Source organism: Canis lupus, chromosome 17 (genome assembly GCF_011100685.1).
Source record: "Canis lupus familiaris isolate Mischka breed German Shepherd chromosome 17, alternate assembly UU_Cfam_GSD_1.0, whole genome shotgun sequence".
NCBI lineage: Eukaryota > Metazoa > Chordata > Mammalia > Carnivora > Canidae > Canis > Canis lupus.
In genome coordinates, this window is record NC_049238.1 from 49238433 (window position 1) to 49260563 (window position 22131).

Consider the following 22131-nt stretch of genomic DNA (forward strand, 5'->3'; position numbering starts at 1 on the left):
TTTAGTTCACCTTTTTTTGTAGTCCCTCCCCCCCCCCTTTTTAAAGATTATTTATTCATGAGAGACATGGTGGCAGAGACATAGGGAGACAGAGGGAGAAGCAGGCTCCTTGTGAGGAGCCTGATTTGGGACTGGATACCTGGACCCTGGGATCACACCCTGAGCCAAAGCAGATGCTCAACCACTGAGCTACCTAGGTGCCCCTCTGTAGTTCCTTATAACACTTGTTGTTTAGATATTTTATTTTTAGACATATGTCATCTCTTAATCATGTCAACTAATTTTTTGCACTTCTATAGCTTCTGTATTTTTTTGCAAAGCACTTTTATATGCTTTATCTTATTCTAGCCTAGTAACATTAATGGAGGGATAGCAGATGGTAGTCCCATTTTATAGGAGAACAGCCTCCAAGAATTTAGGTGAATATATAAAACTGTATGACTGGGGAGTTGTGAAGTGGTTCTTAGATATGAATACTCCTGAATCCCTGAAGACAGTGTGGTCTAGAGGAGGAGCACAGCTTGGGAAGAAGCCTAGAGATATGTGTGGTCAACAGTGAGACTAGTGGAAAGTGCAGAGAGTTTCTGGCCAGGCTTTGGTTCCAGTTTTGGCTCCACTTCTCACCTTCTGTGTAACTTTAGGGAAGTTACTCAGTTCTCTAAGCCTCAGTTTCCTTGTCAGCACTGTCCCTGAGCTGACTGTCTGTGAGGTTACTTTGATATCCAAATATGAGGGTAACAGCATTGTTATTAGCTGACTTTTGTTGAGTACTTACTAAATACCAGGCAATGTCTTAAATGTTTTACATGAATTATCTTGGCTAATCCTTACAACACCTCTCTGTTCTTTGTTCCCAAATGACAGATAAGGAAATTGAAGCACAGAGATGTTAAGTAACTGGACCAAGTTTACGTAGTTCCCAGGTGGTGAAGTCAGGAATTGAACATAGCCTGAGTCTAGAAACGGCACGCTTAACCATGGTACTATAAAATTATGTTTTTCAAGGTGCTCTGTAGACTGTAAAGTGCTTTGAACATGCGGAGTCCAGGCTGCAAGGAGCTGCATGGCCCTGCCTACCTGGGTAAATGTGAAAAGGGAAGGGAGGGGGTAGACATGGAGATTCTCACAGGGGACCAGATAAATGGTTCCCTAGGGGATCTGGCCAGGATTGAAGATGTGGAGAGATGTTTTGGGGCCATTTATCTGGCTGTTGGCCATCATTGTACTGTTGAGCTATCTGGTCTGCCTTAGAAGGGTAGAATGGAGGAAGATTTTGTTTGGCCGATAAGTCCAGTGCAGATAAGACTGGTATTCCCAAATCCACACTGCACCTAGTAGAGCTATATGGGTCAGACCCCAGGCCAACTTTGTGGAGTACTTAGGGCCAGGGTGCCTGGTGTGTTGGCTCCTAGCCCCTGTTAAACTGGTAAATGAATGCTGTGGCATCATGACATAGCCCTCTGGAGACCACTCACTAGAATGTTTAATCTTATTTATTTATTTTTAGATTTTATTTACTTATTCATGAGAGACACAGAGAGAGGGGCAGAGACACAGGCAGAGGGAGAATAGGCTCCATGCAGGGAGCCCGATGTGGGACTCGTTCTTGGGTCTCCAGGATCACTCCCTGGGCCAAAGGCAGACACCCAACCGCTGAGCCACCTAGGTGTCCCTTAAGTATTTTTTTTAATCTTTTTTTTAAAGATTTTATTTATTCATGAGAGAGAGAGAGAGAGAGAGAGAGAGAGGCAGAGGCACAGGCAGAGGGAGAAGCAGGCTCCATGCAGGGAGCCCAATGTGGGACTCAATCGGGGGGGTCTCCAGGATCAGGCCCTGGGCTGAAGGCGGCGCTAAACTGCTGAGCTACCTGGGCTGCCCAGTCCCTTAAGTATTTTTAATTATAAAATTAATATGTGGTTAAAGAAATTTGGTGAAATACAGAAAATAAACCATCTTGGTTTTTTTTTGTTTGTTTTTTTGTTTTTTTTTTCTGTGGAGGAGATGTCTAGGAAGCATAGTGTAAGGGGCAGGTGGTTGAGGTGGACTGGGCCTTGTACTATATGGGGCCTTTGGACCTCCCTGCTCTTGGTCATCCAGTTGAACCTGATAGCCTTGGGGTTTGAGCCTGGCTCTTTTAACAACCAGAAGGGAGAAAGGAAGCATCTGGCAACCTTTGCCAGTGTGGGGGGGAAGGGAGGTACTTGACTTGTTTTGCTCTATGAAGTTACTTCCATTCCTGCCCTTGCTTTGCTGTATGGTGGGTAGGGCTTGGCTGCTCTGGCCCAGTGTGAAATTGAAATCCAGACTCTAATTATATGGGTTTGGGCCCTGAGTCTAGTGTTTAGGAAGATGAGGGAGAAAGAAGAGCCCCAGAAAGGGGGAGTAAGAGACCCTTATTTTGGCTGCTTGGAGGCTGATAGGTAACTGATCTTTTTGAAGTGTCACTTGATGCTTGTGGTCCTGCTGAGGCACATTGTCTGGGGGAAATGTTAGGGGAAGCAGCAGTGATGCTGAGGGGTACAGACTAGGAGGATCAGTCAGGGCTGTGCTCCCAGCCCTCAGTAGTAACAGTTTACTCTAGAGGTGACTGCTGAGGGTCTGTGCTATAGGCTGAGCCCCTGAGTACCCCCCTGCCTTGCTTGTCTGGCCCAGGTGAAGCAGGGGGGCACTAGGACCCAGAGGCTAACACGGTTCCTGACAAGTCTAGAGCAGCACTAGCGCAGAGTGAGACTCATCAGCTGGCAAGCAGGATTCGGTGTCTCTGGGTTCAGGAATCATCGGGCAGCAGAGAGGACTTGCTCCTCAGCCCCCATCTCTGCCCCCATCCCTACCCCGGTAGGCCACCGAGTGAGGTCCATGGACTGGGGAGGGCCGCGCCTGACGGCTTCTGTGTCTGCCCATGAGGGCCTGGAGCCCTGACCCTCCTGCCTAGGTTTCTGCCTTTTCTCTCTGTCTTTGCCGCTGGGGGAGGGGGTAGAGGCCGGGTGAGCAACATGGCCCAGAGCAAGAGGCATATGTACAGCCGGGTAAGTGGTCCTTATCTGGGATGGCCCTGGGAGGGCTGCTGGAGAAGGCCTGGGTGCTTGTGGACACTGCTGTGGGGGCTGGGGAGACAGGCTGGAGCTAGGCTGGGGCCACTTGCAGCAGGGAGTAATGGTGTTAGGCTGGACAGGCTTTCCCTCCTAGAGTTGGGCCCTCAGTAGGGACTGGGAAGGCCTGACCTTTGACTCTGATTGGACCTCTGGCTAGAGGATCCTGAGGGGATTGGACTATGCTGGGGACTCTCAATGGGGTTAGTGGGTTGGAATGGCCTTACAGTGACGCCTTTCTTTAGAGCTGCTTTGTTGTTTGTTACTTGCTTTCTCTCTCGTGGTTGAGATCGAATCTGTACCCACTATTGTGTCCACCTGGTTCAGAGAGGCTTCTTAGGGTTGGGAGGTTGAGGGAATCACTTGAGTTTGAGGCTAGCCCTGGTATCACTGTCAGTTCTTTTTATCATCAGACCCATGAGAGCAACCCTGCTGTCCAGGTACAATTTGGGGTCCTGGAGCCCCTGGGAGCTATATCTTTATCTTCCTAGATGAGCTCTTTGGGGAAAGGATTCTGGGAGTGACAGGCTGGCAGGGCTCATTTCTGAAGCCAAGTGGGAGCATCAGAGGGAGCCCTGTGGAATCTTTCAAACCAGGAAGTCACTTTCTTATGCCTCATTCATCTGTTTGCTGCAAATCCCTTGGTTCATGTTGCTGCTATCGCTAAAAATGGCTTAGGTGTGATTTTCTTCTAAACCATGGCCCTCTTTGGAAACCTAATTTCATGTTGTGTCCTGTCATCACGGGTGTGTCAGAAACTGAGAAGTTCTGAAGGACAATGTTTAGTCTATTCCTTTGCCTTGTCCATCCATGGGGTGATAAGCCATCCATTTGGACCACTGGGCAGAGTTTAGGGGATAGTGCAGGTCAGGTCTGAGGTACCTGATTTACCTGGCCTTTGTTTTTCTTTTTATAGCAATACAGTGTGGGGGAAGGATCTCCAGAGCTTGGGGTAGAGTTGATAGGACAGGGCTCAGGCCAGGAAGAAGGGAATTATATGGTTGAACCGGCTGCAGAGAGGCATCTAAGAATGTCATGGTGGGTGTGTGGATGAGGTAGGGGCAGTCAGGTCTGGAAGGAGACACCATTGTGTGCCTTTGAAAGGGAGAAGCCTAAGAGAGCTATTTGACCACAGGGAAGACAGCAGTGGGGAGTGGAATAAGATTCTATGGGGTCACCCATGAATCACCTATCTTCTCAGCTTAGGCACCTGAGTCAAGGCACTGGGTTTTGAAGATCCTAGTCTCAATTGAGTTATTCCCTTGAGCTTCATTCCCCTCCTTAGGAGCAGTGCTCCAGAGGAAGAAGCCATGTGGTGACATTCACAGGTCTATCATTGAATTCTGATTTATTATAAAATTTAAATATAAACTCTTAAAAAATTCTAGCAGATTCCAGAGGAGTTCAGAAAAGTCTTAGAACATATCACTGGTATTTTTCAAAAGGGAATTTGGGGGTCCACTTTACCCTGAAAAAGGGGTTCAGGGAAGTGACTTCTTATCCTTTTTCAGTCCAGGATGCTGGCTGGGGCCTTTGGTGCGTGAGGATGACACCCTTGACCTGAGGCCTTTAACTGCGTATGTTTGCACGTGTCTTTCTTTCAGACACCCAGTGGCAGCAGAATGAGCTCAGAGACGAGCGCTCGGCCTTTGCGAGTGGGCTCCCGTGTGGAGGTGATTGGAAAAGGCCACCGAGGCACTGTGGCCTATGTTGGAGCCACACTCTTTGCCACTGGCAAATGGGTCGGTGTGATCCTGGATGAAGCAAAGGGCAAGAATGATGGAACTGTCCAAGGCAGGAAGTACTTCACTTGTGATGAAGGGCATGGCATCTTTGTGCGCCAATCCCAGGTACACACACACTGCTCTGAGTGTGTGCATGTACACATGCTCTGTTGCTTGTGCAGCTTTTTTGTGGGGCTCCCTTTTTTGGGCATGAGTATACGTCTCTGGTTGAGAGAGTGGGAGATACCGGGGGCGGGGGCTGGGGGGAGGAAAGATTGGAGATCATCCTTATGGAAGCTGCCCTGTACACCAGGCTTGCTTGGGGCATGGGGAGAAGCCCATGTTATAGCCATCCTTGATCTGGCTATACTGAGTCTGTTCTTTGGCCTCAGATCCAGGTATTTGAAGATGGAGCAGATACTACTTCCCCAGAGACACCCGATTCTTCTGCCTCAAAGGTCCTTAAAAGAGGTAACAGCCACCCAGTTAAGTTGCCTTCCCATATCCAGGAGTCCCTAGGACTTCTCCCCAGAATACAGGGCCACAGTGGTTCTTGAGATTTTTCCATCACTGCCATATTCCCTTGTCACATCTCTTCTACCCCACCATCGTGGCCTTTGCCCCCACCCCTCTATACAAACACACTCCTTGTTTCTGCTTGCTTTCTGCAGAGGGAACGGACTCAACTGCAAAGACCAGCAAACTGGTGAGTGGTTGGGGGTGGGAGTGGGGAGTAAGAGAGAGAAAGGGGAAGGAGAAAAAAGAGGGAGATCAGTGCTAGGTAGGTGGAAATAGTAGGTGAGTAAATGGAGTTAGCCTTCCAGTCTCCAGCCTCCCTGAGAAGGAAGCTTCCTGGGTATGAGTTGCTGCTTTAGGGGTAAAGGCAGTAGCAGGAAGAACTGTTAGGACCTAGAAGTTTAGGGTCAAATTGGGCTGATGCTAGGGGTGATAGGAAAGACAGGTCTGATCCTAGTAGTATTGTTGCTAACTTCCTACCTTTTGGTACCCAAGGGTACCGGGACCTAAAAGGTCAGAGGGTAGGGGTAAGGTGAGAGCTAGAAGAAGAAGGAGCTCTCTTGTTCACAAATGAATGGTAAGGAGCCAGGCCTGCTGTGGCCTGTTTTAGGCTGTATGCAGAGGGCCTGTCTAAATCTCTATTGCTGTGCGCAGGATGAGGGAGGTGTGGATTCAGATTTGCCAGCTTCTCTGGGCCAGGGTGGGGACATCCTGGAAGCTGGTCCTTGAGGGACCCTTCGTCTCACTTACCCAGGAGTTGGCAGTGACCTGACTCACCTCTTTACCTGTGTGTGCCTGGGTTGGTCTTAACACCTCCACTCAGGATGTCTGGCCAGCTAACACACTGTGGTGTCTGTTCTCTAACTCTGCCCTTTCCTACTCCTCATGCAGCGGGGACTGAAGCCTAAGAAGGTGGTGTGTTTACTATTTGTGCCTGGGTGGGTGAGGGCTATGAGCCCCTCCCCAGCTGTCCTGCATGTCCTTGGGCTGCTGCATGCATGTTTGTGTGACCTTGGGGCTGGGATGGCCAGAGGAAATGGTGGCCTTGGCTTTCAGGGTTCCTTTGAGGGATGCAGGGACATCAGGCTCAGTGTCCAGGCTCAGGTGGCACTCATTAGAGATTACCCCTACACCTCCTTGTCCCCCTCCCTGCTACCTTAGGATTCGGAGTCACAGACTCCAAACCCTTGACTATAAATGTAAAGCAGCAGCATGGAGTTGGGCACTTGCTGAGTTATATTGAGTTTTCAGTCTGAGTTTTGAGGGCGGTGGGAGGAAACACTGGGAGGTTGAGAGTGGAGAAAATGCCAAATGAGAAGATTGGGTGGGAGGCAGGAGGCCAGGGAGCGGAGCATGGGAACAACAGTCCTGAGTTGGAAAGCCTGAGAATCTGTGTGCCTGACTCTGGGCGGGCGCTGCCATGGATACCCACTCTCACTCTGCTCCATCAGTCTTTCCACCTGCCTCTTCCTGCCTCTGGTGTTGTGCTCGAGGCCCACCTCCCACCCTTTGCAGCCTTCCATCAGCCATCATGGAGTGGGGCTCAACTGTGCCACCCCCAGACTCTTAAACTCTTAAGTCACTGCCATGACCACTTCCTCACACCAGCCCCTGCCTTGGGCCTGTGCCCAAGCTATCTCTGACCTGCATGTGAGTGTCTGACCTGTATGTACTGTGCCGTCTGTGTGGTTCTGTGATTTCCTTGTGGCTGGTTGTCTCAGGCCCTTCTGACCTGCATGGAAAGCTACTGGATTGGGGCAGTGGGTGGGCAGAGGAAAACATCTGGTTGTTGGGTCCTCACTTTGGAGTCTTGTCATGGAAGAGACCACATTCTGGTACTTGCTTTGAGGTCCTGGCTGGGGTGGGAGTGGGAATCAAAGAAGGAAAACAATGCTTGAAGGGATGCTGAACCCATTACAAGGGTATAGAAACTTGGTTTCTTTCCTCGATTATTGTCTCCTGGTTGGGGCACCCATCTTGCCTCAGGCCCCTGAATAGAGAAGAGCATGGACCTGCAGTCTGATCTCCATGGAGGAGTTCCTGCCACAGGCTGACCTGACCTTGAGTTGGGCCTGAGTTACGTCCAAATGCTGGGGTTTTGGCAACTGCCTGGGGAGATGTGGCAAAGCCCCGCCCAGGCGGCCTGGGTTGGGATACAGGGCCTCCTTTGCTCCTGGTGCAAAGTGCCAGTCAAGTAGTCAAATCCCCAGCCAGGTCTTCCTCTCCTAGTGGTTCTCTCACAGCAGCCCAGGGCCCTGAACTCACCCTGTGGGGGAACAGGGAGCTAAAACCAGAACAACAAAAAAGAAGGAACTTTGACGGGGGCCGGGCAGAAGAGAACCCAGATGTCCCTGCAGGGTGCCCAGTCTCTTCTGGAAGGTCTTTAGAGACAGGCTTTAACCTGCCTGCAACCAGGGGAGGTTTGGGAGAGGAGCCAAACACTGTCATTAGAGCTGCTGCTGAATGTTTCCCAGGGTTTCTTTGTGTGCCCCTCAGAGCGGATGGTGTCACAGGAAGTGTGTTCTGAGTGTGTGTGTGTGTGTGTGTGTGTGTGTGTGTGTGCGCCTGATAGAGACCAGCTGTAAGGGCGTTGTCCCTCTATATAAGAGACAAGTGGAGTTGATGGGGCTGTGGCAGAGGGGATGTATGAGAGGCTGGAGCAGTGTGGCTCCATGGCCCTGCCCAGTCATGCCCTGGACCCAGAGAGTACCATTTCTGGGGTGGCCCCAGCCCAGTTTCTAGGAGCAGACCCTTGGGGATGGTGGACGAAGGGATGGAAGGGAAGGGAGGAGTCAGACCTGTTCTATAGAGGAAGAAGCAGGGCGGGTTCTGCGTAGGACTTTGTCCAGTCATGTGGAGGAGGAGGAGCCAGCAGAGCCTGGCAGTTGCTAGGTGACCGAGGAGCAGTGGCTCCACCCCCAAGGATCAGAGGAGGGTGGGTGCATGACGTCAGGTGGAGCTGGTGCTGCGGCCACTGAGGCTGCCATCAGCCTTAGCTGGTGAACTGGGCCGGGCGCCTCTCCGGTGCCTGCCGGAGCCTGGCTGTCCCACTGCGCACCTGCAGGGCCTTCTGCGTCTGAGCTGCAGCCATTTGCGGGCGGGAAGCCTGCCGACCGGGAAGCTGAGGCTGCGTTGTTGGGATTTGATGCACTAATCTCCTGTCTCCGCCGCCTTTCCCTCTGTTCGGTCTCTTTCCCTCCCTCCCTTCGTCTGTCCATCCTCTGTGTGTTTGTCCATCCTCCTCTGTCCCTCCTTCTTTCCTCTCCTGGCTTTCTTTGATTTTCTGCAATGATGAGACAGGCACCGACAGCCCGAAAGGTACTCTTGCTTGCTCTGGTCCTGCTGCCGGGTTGCCAGGGCGATGGTGGCAGCAGGCTGCTGGGGTGGGGGTGGGGGCTGATTGACTTCATCTGTCTACCTGGTTGGGGGAGAAGGGTGGAGATGAAGGTAGGGGGCAGGGAGAGGTGTGTGTCACTGTCATGCCCCACACCCTGGGCATTTGCTCCCTGCTCTGGGCTCTGACTGAGTATATGTTCTGAGCCTTGTACCCAGTGGCCCCACTGTCTTGGGCTTCAGGCAGCTTTTGCTGCAAACTGACTCCGGGAGTTTCCTGTGAGAGGATGGGGGAAAGCAGGTCCCAGTGTCTTCATGCCTCTACTAGGCCTACCTCACCCTTACCCTTTGCTAGGATGCCTCTTGGTTTACTCCCTGCATCACTTCTTCACCACGGTTTGTATTAAGGGGCTTTTCCAGAGTGGGATGGGGGACCCTAGAATAGTTTTTGACCCACAGCTATAGAGGCTCAGCTCAGGGTAGGAGGGGTGGGGGTTGGTCTCCTTAGACTCCTAGAAGTAGGGTCCAACCCAAATCTGTTTTTTTCAGAGTTGTAAGATACTGGATAGCAGAAACGTAATTTGGAACTTGGGATTAATCATCTATTTGAGTTAGGGCACTAGTTTCTCTGTGCTTCTGCCCACCCCCATGTCCTTTCTTGCAGCTGGGTGGGGTTACTTTGCTGGGTGGGGTTACTTTGCTGAGCTCTGGCCTTCTGGTTAATGCAGTATTCATGGTCCTGACACCTGAGCCCTCTGCCCTAGGGATGAGAACTGCTGCAGGATCTGGTTCTGGGGAAGGGGGTAGGGTAGGGAGGATGGCAGTACTGTTTTGCTTGGGGGGCCCGATCCCCTCTGCTGGGGTCATATCACTCACTTCTGGGCTTCTAGCATCATTCTGGTCACATGGTATTTCTTGGGGGTCTTGTGTGGAGTCTGGCACTTGAAGGAGGGGGCTGACCTGGGGAAGTCCTTGGGAGTGGTGGGTGGGCGGAGCCTTTGGCTCTGGGCTGGAGCGCTAGAGGGACCTGTCTCTGGGGACCTCCACCAGCTGCTGCCTTTGGTCTCCTGTGGTTCAACCTAGGAGATGGGGATTTCTGGGATTTCCAGGGTGTTTGAAGAGGGGAGGTCTGCAAGGGTTGGGCATAAATCGGACAAGGAACCGATGGGAAATAGGAGTTCTGAGCTCCTGGAGTAGAAACAAGGTGATTCATGGGAGGGAAAGGGGATGGGGTGGGAATGGGATTGGGGGGGGGGGGGCAGCTGACTGTAGCCCCATTCCTGGTACTTCTTCTGCTCTCATTGCTGTCCCTTCTGCTGTCTGTCTTTCTGCCATTATCCTTTCTTTCCTGACTACTTCTCCTCTGGCTCCTGTTGCCTGTCCAGACCACAACTCGGCGGCCCAAGGTGAGAAAAAAAAAAAAAAGGCCTTTGTACAAGCCACTGCTGTGTGTAGACACACATTTCAGGCATGTGCATGCGTGTGGGCATGTGTATGAGTAAGTTAAAGTTGGTCACAGTGCATCCTGGGTTCTCTTTTTCAGAGGAGTGAGGGGACTGAGGGTAGTGACAGGCCTGGGAAAATGACTTCTGGCCCTTAGGAGGTTGTCTGGGCCAGTAGCCTGAGTGCAGAAGAGAAATGAGAGTGGTTATGGTTAATCAGGGCTGGCTTTCTTGAAGAAGGGCATTTTGACTAGTTTTTTGATGTGAGAGTGGGGGTGGAAGTTGGAAGAAAGGTGAAGAAGAACTTGGCAGTGTCAATGTCAGGGCATACGGACTTGGGGGTATCTGTGGGTAGCATGTGATATCTGAGTGTCAGCCCATGAGGAGAGCTTCAGGGCTTGGTACTACTCCAAGCTCTGGGGCTTCAGGAGCTCCTGTGCTCCAGCCCCATGGGGGCCTGGGTAAATGTTGCCTGGTTAGAGACCCTTTGTCTTGGGGGAGGGAGATGACAGAAGGTTGGTTGTGCTGACCATGTTTCAAGGAGGAGCCTAGGAATACAACTTTTACTCTATCTCCTTGACCTGAAGGGTCCCTTAAAGCAGACCAAGGGAGGGAGAATCAGTTCAACTCCCAAGGAGTGCGATACAGCGCTTGGCACCCACACTTGTAGCCCAGCCTTCCCTGGGAACATGAAAGTTAGAGAACAAACTCCAGTTTGTTCTTTTGCTTTGGGAATGACACTGAGGCACTTTTTCCTCCTGGGGGAGGAGGGTACAGGCCCAGAACAATGATAGGACTGGGAATATCAAGAAATTGCTAGAATGATCACAACTGGGTCACCAAGAGGAGGTCTGGGGAGTAAGAGATTCTGCTCTGGGGGGATAGTGCCAGAGCTGGGAGGAATGTGGGGTCAATGCCAAGGGAGAAGCATTATAATCTTATGTCTCCTTCTATCACTTCCTCCCTCTCTTCTCTACCTGCCTCCTGCCTCCCCTCTCCTTTGTCACTATCTGTGATTGTGTCATTTTCTCTCTCCCCTTTACTCTGCTTTTTTGTTCTCACTGTACTTTGATAACTTTCTCACTGCCCTTTTCCTTCTCTGTCTCCTTCCCTTGGCCTATTCTCATATTCTTTCTCAACATCCCTATTCTTTTTCTGGCCTGCTTATCCTCGGAATAGCCCACCCGCCCAGCCAGTACTGGGGTGCCTGGGGCCAGTAGCTCCTTGGGCCCCTCTGGCTCAGCATCAGCAGGTGAGCTGAGCAGCAGTGAGCCCAGCACCCCGGCTCAGACTCCACTGGCAGCACCTATCATCCCCACACCAGCTCTCACCTCTCCTGGAGCAGCACCCCCACTGCCTTCTCCCTCCAAGGTAAGGACTAGGGTTGGAGTGAAGGAGATCCAAGAGGGGTGGCAGAGGGTAGGTGGCAGAGCTGTGACCCCAGGCAGGATCTTAAAAATTTTCCAGGGTTGGAGGAGACTCAGAACTTGGATCCAAAGGGTGGGGAATAGCATATGGTTCTGCCTTTTACTGAGCTACCCTTTTCTGCCCTTCTACCACATTTTCCCCTTATGTACTGGTCCTTTCTCAGATGTTTGTATGCCTCTTGCTTTTGACCCTGGGGCTGGAATGATGTTTGCATACATTCCTGTCCGTGCACTCAGGCTCAGCCTTGGTGGGGAGGAGGGGGGAGGCTGTGTACCTATCCAGGGGTCTGTCCTTTGCAGGAGGAGGAGGGGCTGAGAGCCCAGGTGCGGGACCTAGAGGAGAAACTGGAGACCCTGCGCTTGAAACGGGCAGAAGACAAGGCGAAGCTAAAAGAGCTGGAGAAACATAAGATCCAGCTGGAGCAGGTGCAGGAATGGAAGAGCAAAATGCAAGAACAGCAGGCGGACCTGCAGCGGCGCCTCAAAGAGGCGCGGAAGGTGGGACTTGGGGTGGAGAGGGGAGCTTGGGACCCAAGTCAGCACACCAGACACCAGAGGCTGGGGCTTGGGACATTCTGTGAGAAGGAGTGTATGAGGCACCTCTCTGCTTGCACTCCCACCAACCTCCACCCCTCTTCAGGAAGCCAAGGAGGCACTAGAGGCAAAAGAACGCTACATGGAGGAGATGGCTGACACTGCTGATGCCATCGAGATGGCCACTCTGGACAAGGAGATGGCTGAAGAGCGGGCTGAGTCCCTGCAGCAGGAGGTGGAGGCGTTGAAGGAACGTGTGGATGAGCTCACCACTGACTTAGAGATCCTCAAGGCTGAGATTGAGGAGAAGGGTAAGGGGCCAGGAGCTGCTGGGGGCCACATGGTGGGATTGGAACCATGTCTGAGTGTTTATGGTCTTCCCCAGGCTCAGACGGGGCAGCATCCAGTTACCAGCTCAAGCAGCTTGAGGAACAGAATGCTCGCCTGAAGGATGCCCTGGTGAGGTAGGGTCCCCTCCCTGCTTGGCTCTGAGGCTCACTCTCCTGTGTCTAGATGTATTAAAGCACCCATCGCCAGTGACTTGGACACTTCCTCTCTTCTCCCCCAGGATGCGGGATCTATCTTCCTCAGAGAAGCAGGAGCATGTGAAACTCCAGAAACTTATGGAAAAGAAGAACCAAGAGCTGGAGGTTGTGAGGCAGCAGCGGGAGCGTCTGCAGGAGGAGCTGAGCCAGGCAGAGAGCACCATCGATGAGCTCAAGGAGCAGGTCTGGGGAGTGTAGCCCTGGCTCAGAGGACCTCTCTTCCAAGGTTGATGTCTTCTCTTTCTAGGTACCTTTGAGTAGCCCTTCTTCTTCCCTCCCTGTAACACAGGTGGATGCTGCTCTGGGTGCTGAGGAGATGGTAGAGATGCTAACAGACCGGAACCTGAATCTAGAAGAGAAAGTGCGAGAGTTGAGAGAGACCGTGGGGGACTTGGTAAGAGAATAGACCCCTGACTTCCCACCCTGATGGAGGGTATTTGGAAGCCACTTGCTGAAAGAGGGACCGACATGAACCCTAACCCTTGAGCAGGGTGTGTGATGAATGGCCCCACCTGACCTGCTACCTTGACTGCCTTTCCTTTGCCCCTACTGCCTTGTGGCCTCCCAGGAAGCGATGAATGAGATGAATGATGAGCTGCAGGAGAATGCACGCGAGACAGAACTGGAGCTGCGGGAGCAGCTGGACATGGCAGGCGCACGGGTCCGGGAGGCCCAGAAGCGTGTGGAGGCGGCCCAGGAGACAGTCGCAGATTATCAGCAAACTATTAAGAAGTACCGCCAGCTGACCGCCCACCTTCAGGTACCATTGTGCCCCCTGCTGTCCAGTCATGATAACTGAGGGCTCCCTCATGACCCAGCTGTGCCTCATTGTTTGTCTTTGCTCACAGGATGTGAATCGGGAACTGACAAACCAGCAAGAAGCGTCTGTGGAGAGGCAGCAGCAGCCACCCCCAGAGACTTTTGACTTCAAAATCAAGTTTGCTGAGACTAAAGCTCATGCCAAGGTCAGAAAAGTGGATAGGCCAGAGAGTGGGGAGTGTTGGGGCACCCAGCCTGGGTGTGGCTGTAGGCTGATCTGGCATGGGGTTCTGGACTTCAGGTTGCTGGAGGAGGGGATGCTTTGCATGGTGGTCTGGAAGACTCCTGGCCTAGGCTTATCCCAGAAGCAAGGGACCTGGTAGAACAAGGCATGATAGTTCTGAGGTGCTCTCCCGCCTGGCTGAGAGCCCACCTACGTGTCCATCTCACAGGCAATTGAGATGGAGTTGAGGCAGATGGAGGTGGCCCAGGCCAACCGGCACATGTCCCTGCTGACAGCCTTCATGCCCGATAGCTTCCTTCGGCCAGGTGGGGACCATGACTGCGTTCTGGTGCTGCTGCTCATGCCTCGTCTTATTTGCAAGGTATGGCCATCAATCTAATCACATGTTCAACAGGAATCTGTTGAACTTGCTGTGTACCAGGCCTGGAGGATGCTGCGTGAGAACAGTCAGCATCCTTGCTCGCAAAGTTTATGATGCAGTGGAGGAATATAGTCAACAGAGTTGGAGATGGATGTGTATTACAGATGGTGGGTTGTGAAGGGGAGGTGGCTTCTCAGAGACAGCACTATGGAGGTTCTGATTTAGATGGAAGAGTAGCACTGAAGGAATAACATTTGAACTGAGACCTAGAAGATGATTAGGAGCTAGTGGGGGATAACTGGCAGGATAGAATTCAGGTAAAAGAGTAGGAGGAGCAGTAGCTTTAAGGCAGGAAAGAGCTTGCTCCACTGGTTTACTACCCTTTTATCTCCACATCCTAAATCCTCACAACTGCCAGTAATCACATCATTATCCTTTCCCTAGGTGATACTCTGTGCCCATCTAAGCTGTTGCTGCTTTCCTCCTCCATGTGTGTCCATGTGCCACTCCCCCCTCCCCACTGCCACTGCCACGTAGTTGCTCAGTTTTGTGCTCTGTGTTCCCGAGTCTGTGTTCTCCATCCTCTGCTCTGAGCCCCAGAGGGGTGCTGGTGCTTCTTCCCACAGGCAGAGCTGATCCGGAAGCAGGCCCAGGAGAAGTTTGAACTAAGTGAAAACTGTTCAGAGCGGCCCGGGCTCCGAGGAGCTGCAGGGGAGCAGCTCAGCTTTGCTGCTGGGCTGGTGTACTCACTGAGTCTGTTGCAGGCCACACTCCACCGCTATGAGCAGTAAGTGATCCCTTGGCCCCATGCTCTAGGGCCACAGGGCCAAGAGTGGACAGATTGAGATTGCCTGGCAGGCCTTGGCCTCAGAGGACCCTTCTCTGGTCTCTAGTGCCCTGTCTCAGTGCAACGTGGACGTGTATAAGAAGGTCGGCAGCCTCTACCCTGAGATGAGTGCCCATGAGCGCTCCTTGGATTTCCTCATTGAGCTGCTACATAAGGATCAGCTGGACGAGACTGTCAATGTAGAGCCTCTCACCAAGGCCATCAAGTACTACCAGGTCTGGGACGAGAATTCAGGCTTGCAGCAGGGAGGGAAGGTTTCTCCTGCTGGGGCTGTTGCCAGAGTGGCCGAGGTTATATGTCCTAGGTTGGCTGCTTAAGGTGTGGCTCGCTCCTAAAGGAACTTGCATGAGGATGCAGCTCCTTGGGGTCTCAGATTCTCCTTAAACTTCTGGAATCCTATGATGACTGGGGCTTAAAATGCAGTTTGGGAAGAATCCTCCATCTTTCCAAGGCCTAAAGGCTGTCTCTTTGTCATTTCTCCTCAGCATCTGTATAGTATCCATCTTGCCGAACAGCCCGAAGACAGTACCATGCAGCTGGCTGACCACATTAAGGTGAGCTGTCTGGGCCAGTGGTTGAGCCTCCTGGAGAGATCAGAAATGGAGGACATCAGATCAAGAGATCTGGCCCTCATGGGGTCACATAAGACTGGAACGGGGTCAGACCAAGGAAGCCAGTCGGCAGAAGGTGGGGACTTATTAGAAATGGTGATGGGGCAGAAGGGCTCCCGCTGGGGGCTCAAAACTACGCGCATTTGTGCTTACAGTTTACTCAGAGTGCCCTGGACTGCATGAGCGTGGAGGTGGGGCGGCTGCGTGCCTTCTTGCAGGTGAGAGCACAGCCAGATCTCTTTTACCTCCTTTTCCGCATTAGTCCCCAGCTCCTCATTTCTGGCCCCAATGCTGTATTGTTCCCTGTTTCCTGTTACATGAGTAGGGTGGCCAGGAGGCTTCAGATATTGCCCTCCTGCTCCGGGACTTGGAAACATCGTGCAGTGACATCCGCCAGTTCTGCAAGAAGATCCGAAGGCGAATGCCAGGGACAGATGCTCCTGGAATCCCAGCTGCACTAGCCTTTGGACCACAGGTTTAGGGCAGCAAAGGGGGAAGGAGAGGAAGCTGAGTAGAACCAGGAGGGGCCTAGAGTGTTGAGATCTGGATCTGGTCAGGGAACAAGAATAGTTTTAAGGTAACTGGGAGCTGTAGCCTTGGACGCAGGGTGGGCTCCTGACTCTGGGCTGTCGCATAGGTGTCGGACACACTCCTCGACTGCAGGAAACACCTGACGTGGGTGGTGGCCGTGCTGCAGGAGGTGGCAGCTGCTGCTGCCCAGCTCATTGCCCCGCTGGCAGAGAATGAGGGACTGCCTGTGGCTGCCCTAGAGGAGTTGGCTTTCAAAGCAAGCGAGCAGGTGGGCCTGGACGGCTGGGCAGAGGTGGCAGTGGAGTTACGTGGCCAATGTGGGATTTTCACTGCTGCCCTTGTTCCTGCAGATCTATGGGACCCCCTCCAGCAGCCCCTATGAGTGTCTGCGCCAGTCAAGCAACATCCTCATTAGTACCATGAACAAATTGGCCACAGCCATGCAGGAGGGAGAGTATGATGCAGAGCGGCCCCCCAGCAAGGTAGGTAGGGAGGTCTTTGGAGGGGCTTGGGGATCCCAGAAGAGCAGGACTTACAGAGCTGTTGCTGGGAAGGGCTGGGAGGTGGGAGAAGGGAATCTGGAGAGCACCATCCTGCTTGGAAGGCAAGGCTTTCCCTATGCCTAGCTTTCTCTGGAAGGAACACATTGGTGACCTCCTCTCCCCACCCCTGCTTTCTACTCCCACCTGACCCCCTAGCCTCCCCCAGTTGAGCTGAGGGCTGCAGCCCTTCGTGCAGAGATCACCGATGCTGAAGGCCTGGGCTTGAAGCTTGAAGATCGAGAGACAGTTATCAAAGAATTGAAGAAGTCACTGAAAATCAAGGTGAGGCTGTAGGGTAGGCTCAGGATCTGGGGTGGGGGGAATAGGCAGTACTGCTGACGTACAGGACAGCGTCGAGTGTTGGGGATCTCCTGGGACTGAGACTGGTCGGGGGTTGAGGAGAAATGTGGCACCTGTGATCAGTGAGGGGAGCACTCATGGGCCTGTGGGAGCTTTCTAGCATCTGAGCTGTCCTGTGTCCCTGGGGCCCTTGAGAGGATATGAGGGAACTAGACACTCTCTGTCCTTGTCCAGGGGGAGGAGCTGAGTGAGGCCAATGTGCGACTAAGCCTCCTGGAGAAAAAGCTGGACAGTGCTGCCAAGGATGCAGACGAGCGCATCGAGAAAGTCCAGACTCGGCTGGAGGAGACCCAGGCACTGCTGCGGAAGAAGGAGAAGTCAGGCACCTTCGCTGGGCCCCTGCTTATTCCACCCCTCCTTCCTGCCAGCTGCTCTCCCTCCTAACCCCTCCCCCTACACTCTCCCCAGGGGAACAGATACCGTTTTCCTTCCTGACTGCCAGCCCCATTGTGTCACCCCAGCCAGAGCATGTGCTGCTCCTGGCTCCTCACCAAGCAGGGCCACTCCGAGGACCTGTCAGGATGAGAAGTGGAGTGGGGCCCTAGGGAAGGAACACTGCTCAGCCCAGATTCTCTTCCGCAGAGAGTTTGAGGAGACGATGGATGCACTCCAGGCTGACATTGACCAGCTAGAGGCAGAGAAGGCAGAGCTGAAGCAGCGGCTGAACAGCCAGTCAAAGCGCACGATAGAGGGGCTCCGGGGGCCCCCTCCCTCGGGGATCGCTACCCTGGTCTCTGGCATTGCTGGTGGTGAGTGCTGTGGGACAAGGCTTCCCTCCTGTCCTTGGCCCCTGTTGGACTTCTGCCCCCCTCTTAGTAGATGTTCAGCCAGGAATATATTTGCACAGTTTCACTCTATGGCAGCTTTTCACCAAGTTTTTACTTTTGAAGATATGCGCAGAGTCCCCCTGATCAAGATGGGGCATTACGAACTTGTCAATGGAGTTCAGAATTATGACAGACTCTAGTAGATGTCCCTTTTGGGTCTGCAGTCTGGCCTTCCTGTCCCATCCCTCTATCCCAGAGGGTCATCAGCCTGCAGCAGCTTGGGCTAAGCTGCTGTGTCCAGCCATGCCTGATGCCTGCTCTTGATTGCTGTTCTGCTTGTACTTTGTATTTCTCCCTGTTGAGTTCATGTGGCTTTACCATCTGGCGTGGTTGTCTCTCCCATTGTTGAATTCTCCCAGTTCCACTTGGGGCTTGCGTTCTCGCCTCTGCTTGGTCTCTAGTGTGGTCAGGGCTCCCTTTCTGGAGTTTTTCTGGTTCTGAGGCCCAGTCTTCCCAGTTTTCCTGGACCAAGGAGGTGGCTACTGCCATGTTAGTTCTTGTCTGCTCTATAGTCTTCTAGTTTCTTTCTTAGGTCTAGAAGACAGACTTCTTTTTTTTTTTTAATTTTTATTTATTTATGATAGTCACACACACACACAGAGAGAGAGAGAGAGAGAGGCAGAGGGAGAAGCAGGCTCCATGCACCGGGAGCCCGACGTGGGATTCGATCCCGGGTCTCCAGGATCACGCCCTGGGCCAAAGGCAGGCGCCAAACCGCTGCGCCACCCAGGGATCCCAAGAAGACAGACTTCTTGCCCTGAAGCCTTCAGGATCTCTAGAGTTCCCCTGCTATGCCCATCTTGTCAGTTGGCCTTACCTAGGATCTTATTCTCATCAGAGCCCCCCTTACTGGTGCCTCTTAATCTTGGGAGGTGACCAAGTACCTTGTTGGCTTTGGACTCCTGTGGTCCAGCTGGCTCCTGTTCCTTGGGGAGGATACTGGTTCTGATTCACAAAATCTTGCACCAAAAAAGAGCATCTTTTGCCTCAGAATGATGGGGAGCCTGAGGAACAGGCTGAACGTCCAGCTTCAGATTTGCTATTGCAGAACACTAAGGGTGTAGATGTCTCGGGGTCTCAGGAGCATTCCTTTGGCCTTTCTTTCTTGGAGATGGAGTGTGAGTCGGGGAGCAGGAACGCCTCCTGCCCCGAATGCTTCTTCCAGTGCACACCCCTGCTGCCAGCCACTCTTCCTTGCACTTCGCCCAGTCTCATGGCCTCGTTACCCTTCCTTATCTTTCTTTCACTCATATATGCTCTTCCCCCAGGTGCAGGGGACAAGGGCAGGGGGGCAGGGGCTTGTTAGAGAGAGGGGAAGCAATGATTTGAAAGGGTTTTCCTGTAGGTCATGTCCAGGTTTCCTCTGGTGTGGCACCTTGACACCCAAATTGTCTAACTCCTCTCTCCTCTTTTCCTGCTCCCCCATGGGCTATCCCGAGCACAGAAGAACAGCAGCGAGGTAGAGACTCGCCCTGGCGAGGGCATACCAGGGCTGTGGGGGGTGGGTCTGGGGGAGCAGGTTAAGACTCACCCCTTGGGAGCAACCAGGACCAGAGGTGGGAGTGGCTAACGAAAGGGGATGAGCAAGGATGGGGCCTATCTTCCACCCTCTCCACCTGGGGTTGATGACATTTGTTTTGGTACACACAGGAGGTGCCCCTGGGCAAGCTCCAGGATCTGTGCCAGGCCCTGGGCTGGTGAAGGACTCACCACTGCTGCTTCAGCAGATCTCTGCCATGAGGCTGCACATCTCCCAGCTCCAGCATGAGAATAGCATCCTCAAGGTGAGGGGGTCATAAGAAGGAGTGGGGTGAAGGTGGAGCCCACCTGCCCCATTAAGGGTAGATGGCGGGGCCTTCTGTTACCTCTTACCACCATTCCTCTTCTTCCCCCCCACAGGGAGCCCAGATGAAGGCATCTTTAGCAGCCCTGCCACCTCTGCATGTGGCAAAGCTCTCCCCCTCACCTCATGAAGGCCCTGACAGTGAGCTAGCAGCTGGTGCGCTGTATCGTAAGACCAGCCAACTGTTGGAGACTTTGAATCAACTGAGCACACACACCCACGTAGTAGATATCACTCGTACCAGCCCTGGTATGGACCCACCAACCCCTGAGATGAATAATGTATCCCCTCCCTTTGGCCCAGGGCTGTGACCCTTACCCAGGCAGCTGCCATATAGTAGAGGCTCTTTCTAGCATTGCTTTCTGGCCTTGGTGTTTAGTTTGCTTGATTCACCCACCAGAGGATCTAGTATCTGCACTCCTGACCCTTAATCCAGTACAGCTGCCTGCCTTGGCCTTGGTGGGCCTCACTAGCCTTCCTTCTCCACAGCTGCCAAGAGCCCATCGGCCCAACTCCTGGAGCAAGTGGCTCAGCTCAAGTCCTTAAGCGACACCATCGAGAAGCTCAAGGTTAGATCAGTCCCTGCCCTTTGTCAGTCTACAGAGTTTGCTTCATAACATTCCCTGCTGGAGCCCTTAGCACATTCATTTCCACAGACACTCCCAGAGTTCCTCTGGCCCCAGCCCTGTGCTAAACAGCACACTGGGGAGGAGGTGGAGGGCAAGGCAGGGTTCCTGCTTCAGAAGTTCACTGTCTTGGTGCAAACAGAAGACCGATTCTCACCAACAAAATAGGTGGAGCTAGGATTGTCTTTAGAGTGTAGGGTTCGGTTACAACTTCTTCAGTGCTGAGATCACTGTTGGGGTAGAATGGTTGGGGGTGGCTTCCCAGAGGCCATAGAGTCTGAGATGGGCTTTAAGGGGTAAGTATCTAAAGTAAGGATGTGTGCTCACTTCAGCAGCACATATACTAAAATTGTAAAGTAAGGATGTGGGATATGGATGGGGTTGGAGGTGACAGCAAAAGTATGGTGACAGGACCAGGTTCCTGTTTCCCCCTGATCTTAGTGTCCTTGTGGAACCAGAAAGATTCTGGTCTTAGCTTGTGGAGGTCCGCTAAATGAACCCTTGTTCTACTCCTTGCCAGGATGAGGTCCTTAAGGAGACTGTATCTCAGCGCCCTGGAGCCACAGTCCCCACCGACTTTGCCACCTTCCCCTCATCAGCTTTCCTTAGGGTAAGAGGGAGCATGGGGAGGAGGATGGGCAGCATTGAAGCCTCTGGTGGGTCCTTCCCCTCTCCCCCAGGATATGAAGAGGCCTTTGGGGTCTCAGGTCCAACAACTGCACATGCTGAGTTAACTGGCCAAGTCTTACTTGTCAGCAACTCAAGAGTACTGTCCGTGTTTCCAGAAATTTCAGTATTTTAGCAGTTAAACATCTATGACCTTTGACACCAGGGGAGGCTCAAAACTCCCTTGTCAGACTATGTACCCCAATTCTGGTTTGGAATACATGGTCACCATAGTCTGCGGGCCCCAAAGTCTGTCTCACAGGGGGTGCCTTGGTCTCAGTGCGCAGGATCCCTGTCAGTGGCACACAGCTCAGGTGAGCCTCTGACCCGGGGACTTCTTCCCCTTGCTAACTCCCAGGCCAAGGAGGAGCAGCAAGATGACACTGTCTACATGGGCAAAGTGACCTTCTCGTGTGCAGCTGGCCTTGGACAGCGACACCGGCTGGTGCTGACCCAGGAGCAGCTGCACCAGCTTCATGGTCGCCTCATCTCCTAAGTGCTCATCCCACCCACTTCTACCCTCAGCCCTGCTGGTGCCACTCTGCCTGCTGCACAGCCCTGTCAGCTAGTCCCCATGGTAGAGCTGTGTGTGAACAGCTGTTCTTGCCCTGTTCAGCTTTGCCTCCACCTGTCATGCCCTGTCCCTGCCCCATTCACTTGGGTTCCCCTGTTTCCATTCCTTGGCCTCCAGAATTTGCTGTTCAGCTGCTCCCTCCTTCCTGGGGGGCCTCAGGGCATGTGGGGGGTAGGCTGAGACCCACCACCAAAGGTTCAGTGAGGTCCCCCTGATAGAGGACTTCACCCCTTGATTAAAGCAACTTCTGCTTCAGTGGTTTCTGTGTGGTGTTGGGAGTGGGACTTGGGCCTTTTGGCTCAGAGCAGGAGTGCAGGAGAAGGGATTCTGAAGAGGCTTTGGCTGTGCCAAATTTGAGGGACTCTCTCTGTAGAGACTAGTAGAATGGTGTGCCCCTCACATTCACGTGCAATAAGTTAGTGTGAACAAGAGGGAAAGGGCTAGACCAGGGGCCTGTCACCTAAATTCATTTATGGAATTAGGTGAGATAGGACTTGGGTTCAGCCACCCTACCTCCATGTGTTTGTCAACCAATTCCCACTGACAGTAGAAGGACCATTCCAGAATGTGCAGTGGGCCATGTTATTCCTCGCTTTAAATCCTGAAATGGTTCTTCCAACTAAAATTTAACATTTGGATGAGGTGTACGGTCTTAATTCAGGTTACTTAGAACACTGAACCTGAGGCCAAGCTGAAGTGCTAGTGCTTTATGGTAGTTGCAGTCCCAAAG

At 52.8% G+C, this 22131-nt stretch overlaps 1 protein-coding gene across 13 annotated transcripts in view; it reads left to right on the forward strand.

Annotated features, from left to right (window-relative positions):
• Positions 1–21656, forward strand: part of DCTN1 (dynactin subunit 1) — a 31087-nt gene extending 9431 nt beyond the window's left edge. For 3 of the 13 annotated variants that reach the window (XM_038561706.1, XM_038561704.1, XM_038561705.1), the window contains exons 2-32: positions 4694–4939; positions 5206–5284; positions 5485–5519; positions 6221–6244; positions 8630–8647; positions 10048–10068; positions 11284–11475; positions 11832–12029; positions 12172–12376; positions 12451–12529; positions 12634–12793; positions 12900–13004; positions 13179–13370; positions 13459–13575; positions 13822–13974; positions 14601–14761; positions 14868–15036; positions 15307–15375; positions 15588–15650; positions 15758–15907; positions 16070–16231; positions 16314–16445; positions 16662–16787; positions 17040–17182; positions 17448–17614; positions 19137–19151; positions 19343–19476; positions 19592–19784; positions 20025–20104; positions 20682–20771; positions 21186–21656. In XM_038561706.1, coding sequence (XP_038417634.1) covers positions 4712–4939; positions 5206–5284; positions 5485–5519; positions 6221–6244; positions 8630–8647; positions 10048–10068; positions 11284–11475; positions 11832–12029; positions 12172–12376; positions 12451–12529; positions 12634–12793; positions 12900–13004; positions 13179–13370; positions 13459–13575; positions 13822–13974; positions 14601–14761; positions 14868–15036; positions 15307–15375; positions 15588–15650; positions 15758–15907; positions 16070–16231; positions 16314–16445; positions 16662–16787; positions 17040–17182; positions 17448–17614; positions 19137–19151; positions 19343–19476; positions 19592–19784; positions 20025–20104; positions 20682–20771; positions 21186–21323 — 3798 coding nt within the window. In that variant the 5' untranslated portion in view covers positions 4694–4711 and the 3' untranslated portion in view covers positions 21324–21656. Of the gene's footprint in view, positions 1–2860; positions 3027–4693; positions 4940–5205; positions 5285–5484; positions 5520–6220; positions 6245–8602; positions 8648–10047; positions 10069–11283; positions 11476–11831; positions 12030–12171; positions 12377–12450; positions 12530–12633; positions 12794–12899; positions 13005–13178; positions 13371–13458; positions 13576–13821; positions 13975–14600; positions 14762–14867; positions 15037–15306; positions 15376–15587; positions 15651–15757; positions 15908–16069; positions 16232–16313; positions 16446–16661; positions 16788–17039; positions 17183–17447; positions 17615–19136; positions 19152–19342; positions 19477–19591; positions 19785–20024; positions 20105–20681; positions 20772–21185 lie in introns of those variants that run through there. The other 10 variants (XM_038561698.1, XM_038561699.1, XM_038561701.1 and 7 more) reach the window with 10 other exon arrangements.
• The last annotated feature ends 475 nt before the right edge of the window (positions 21657–22131 follow it).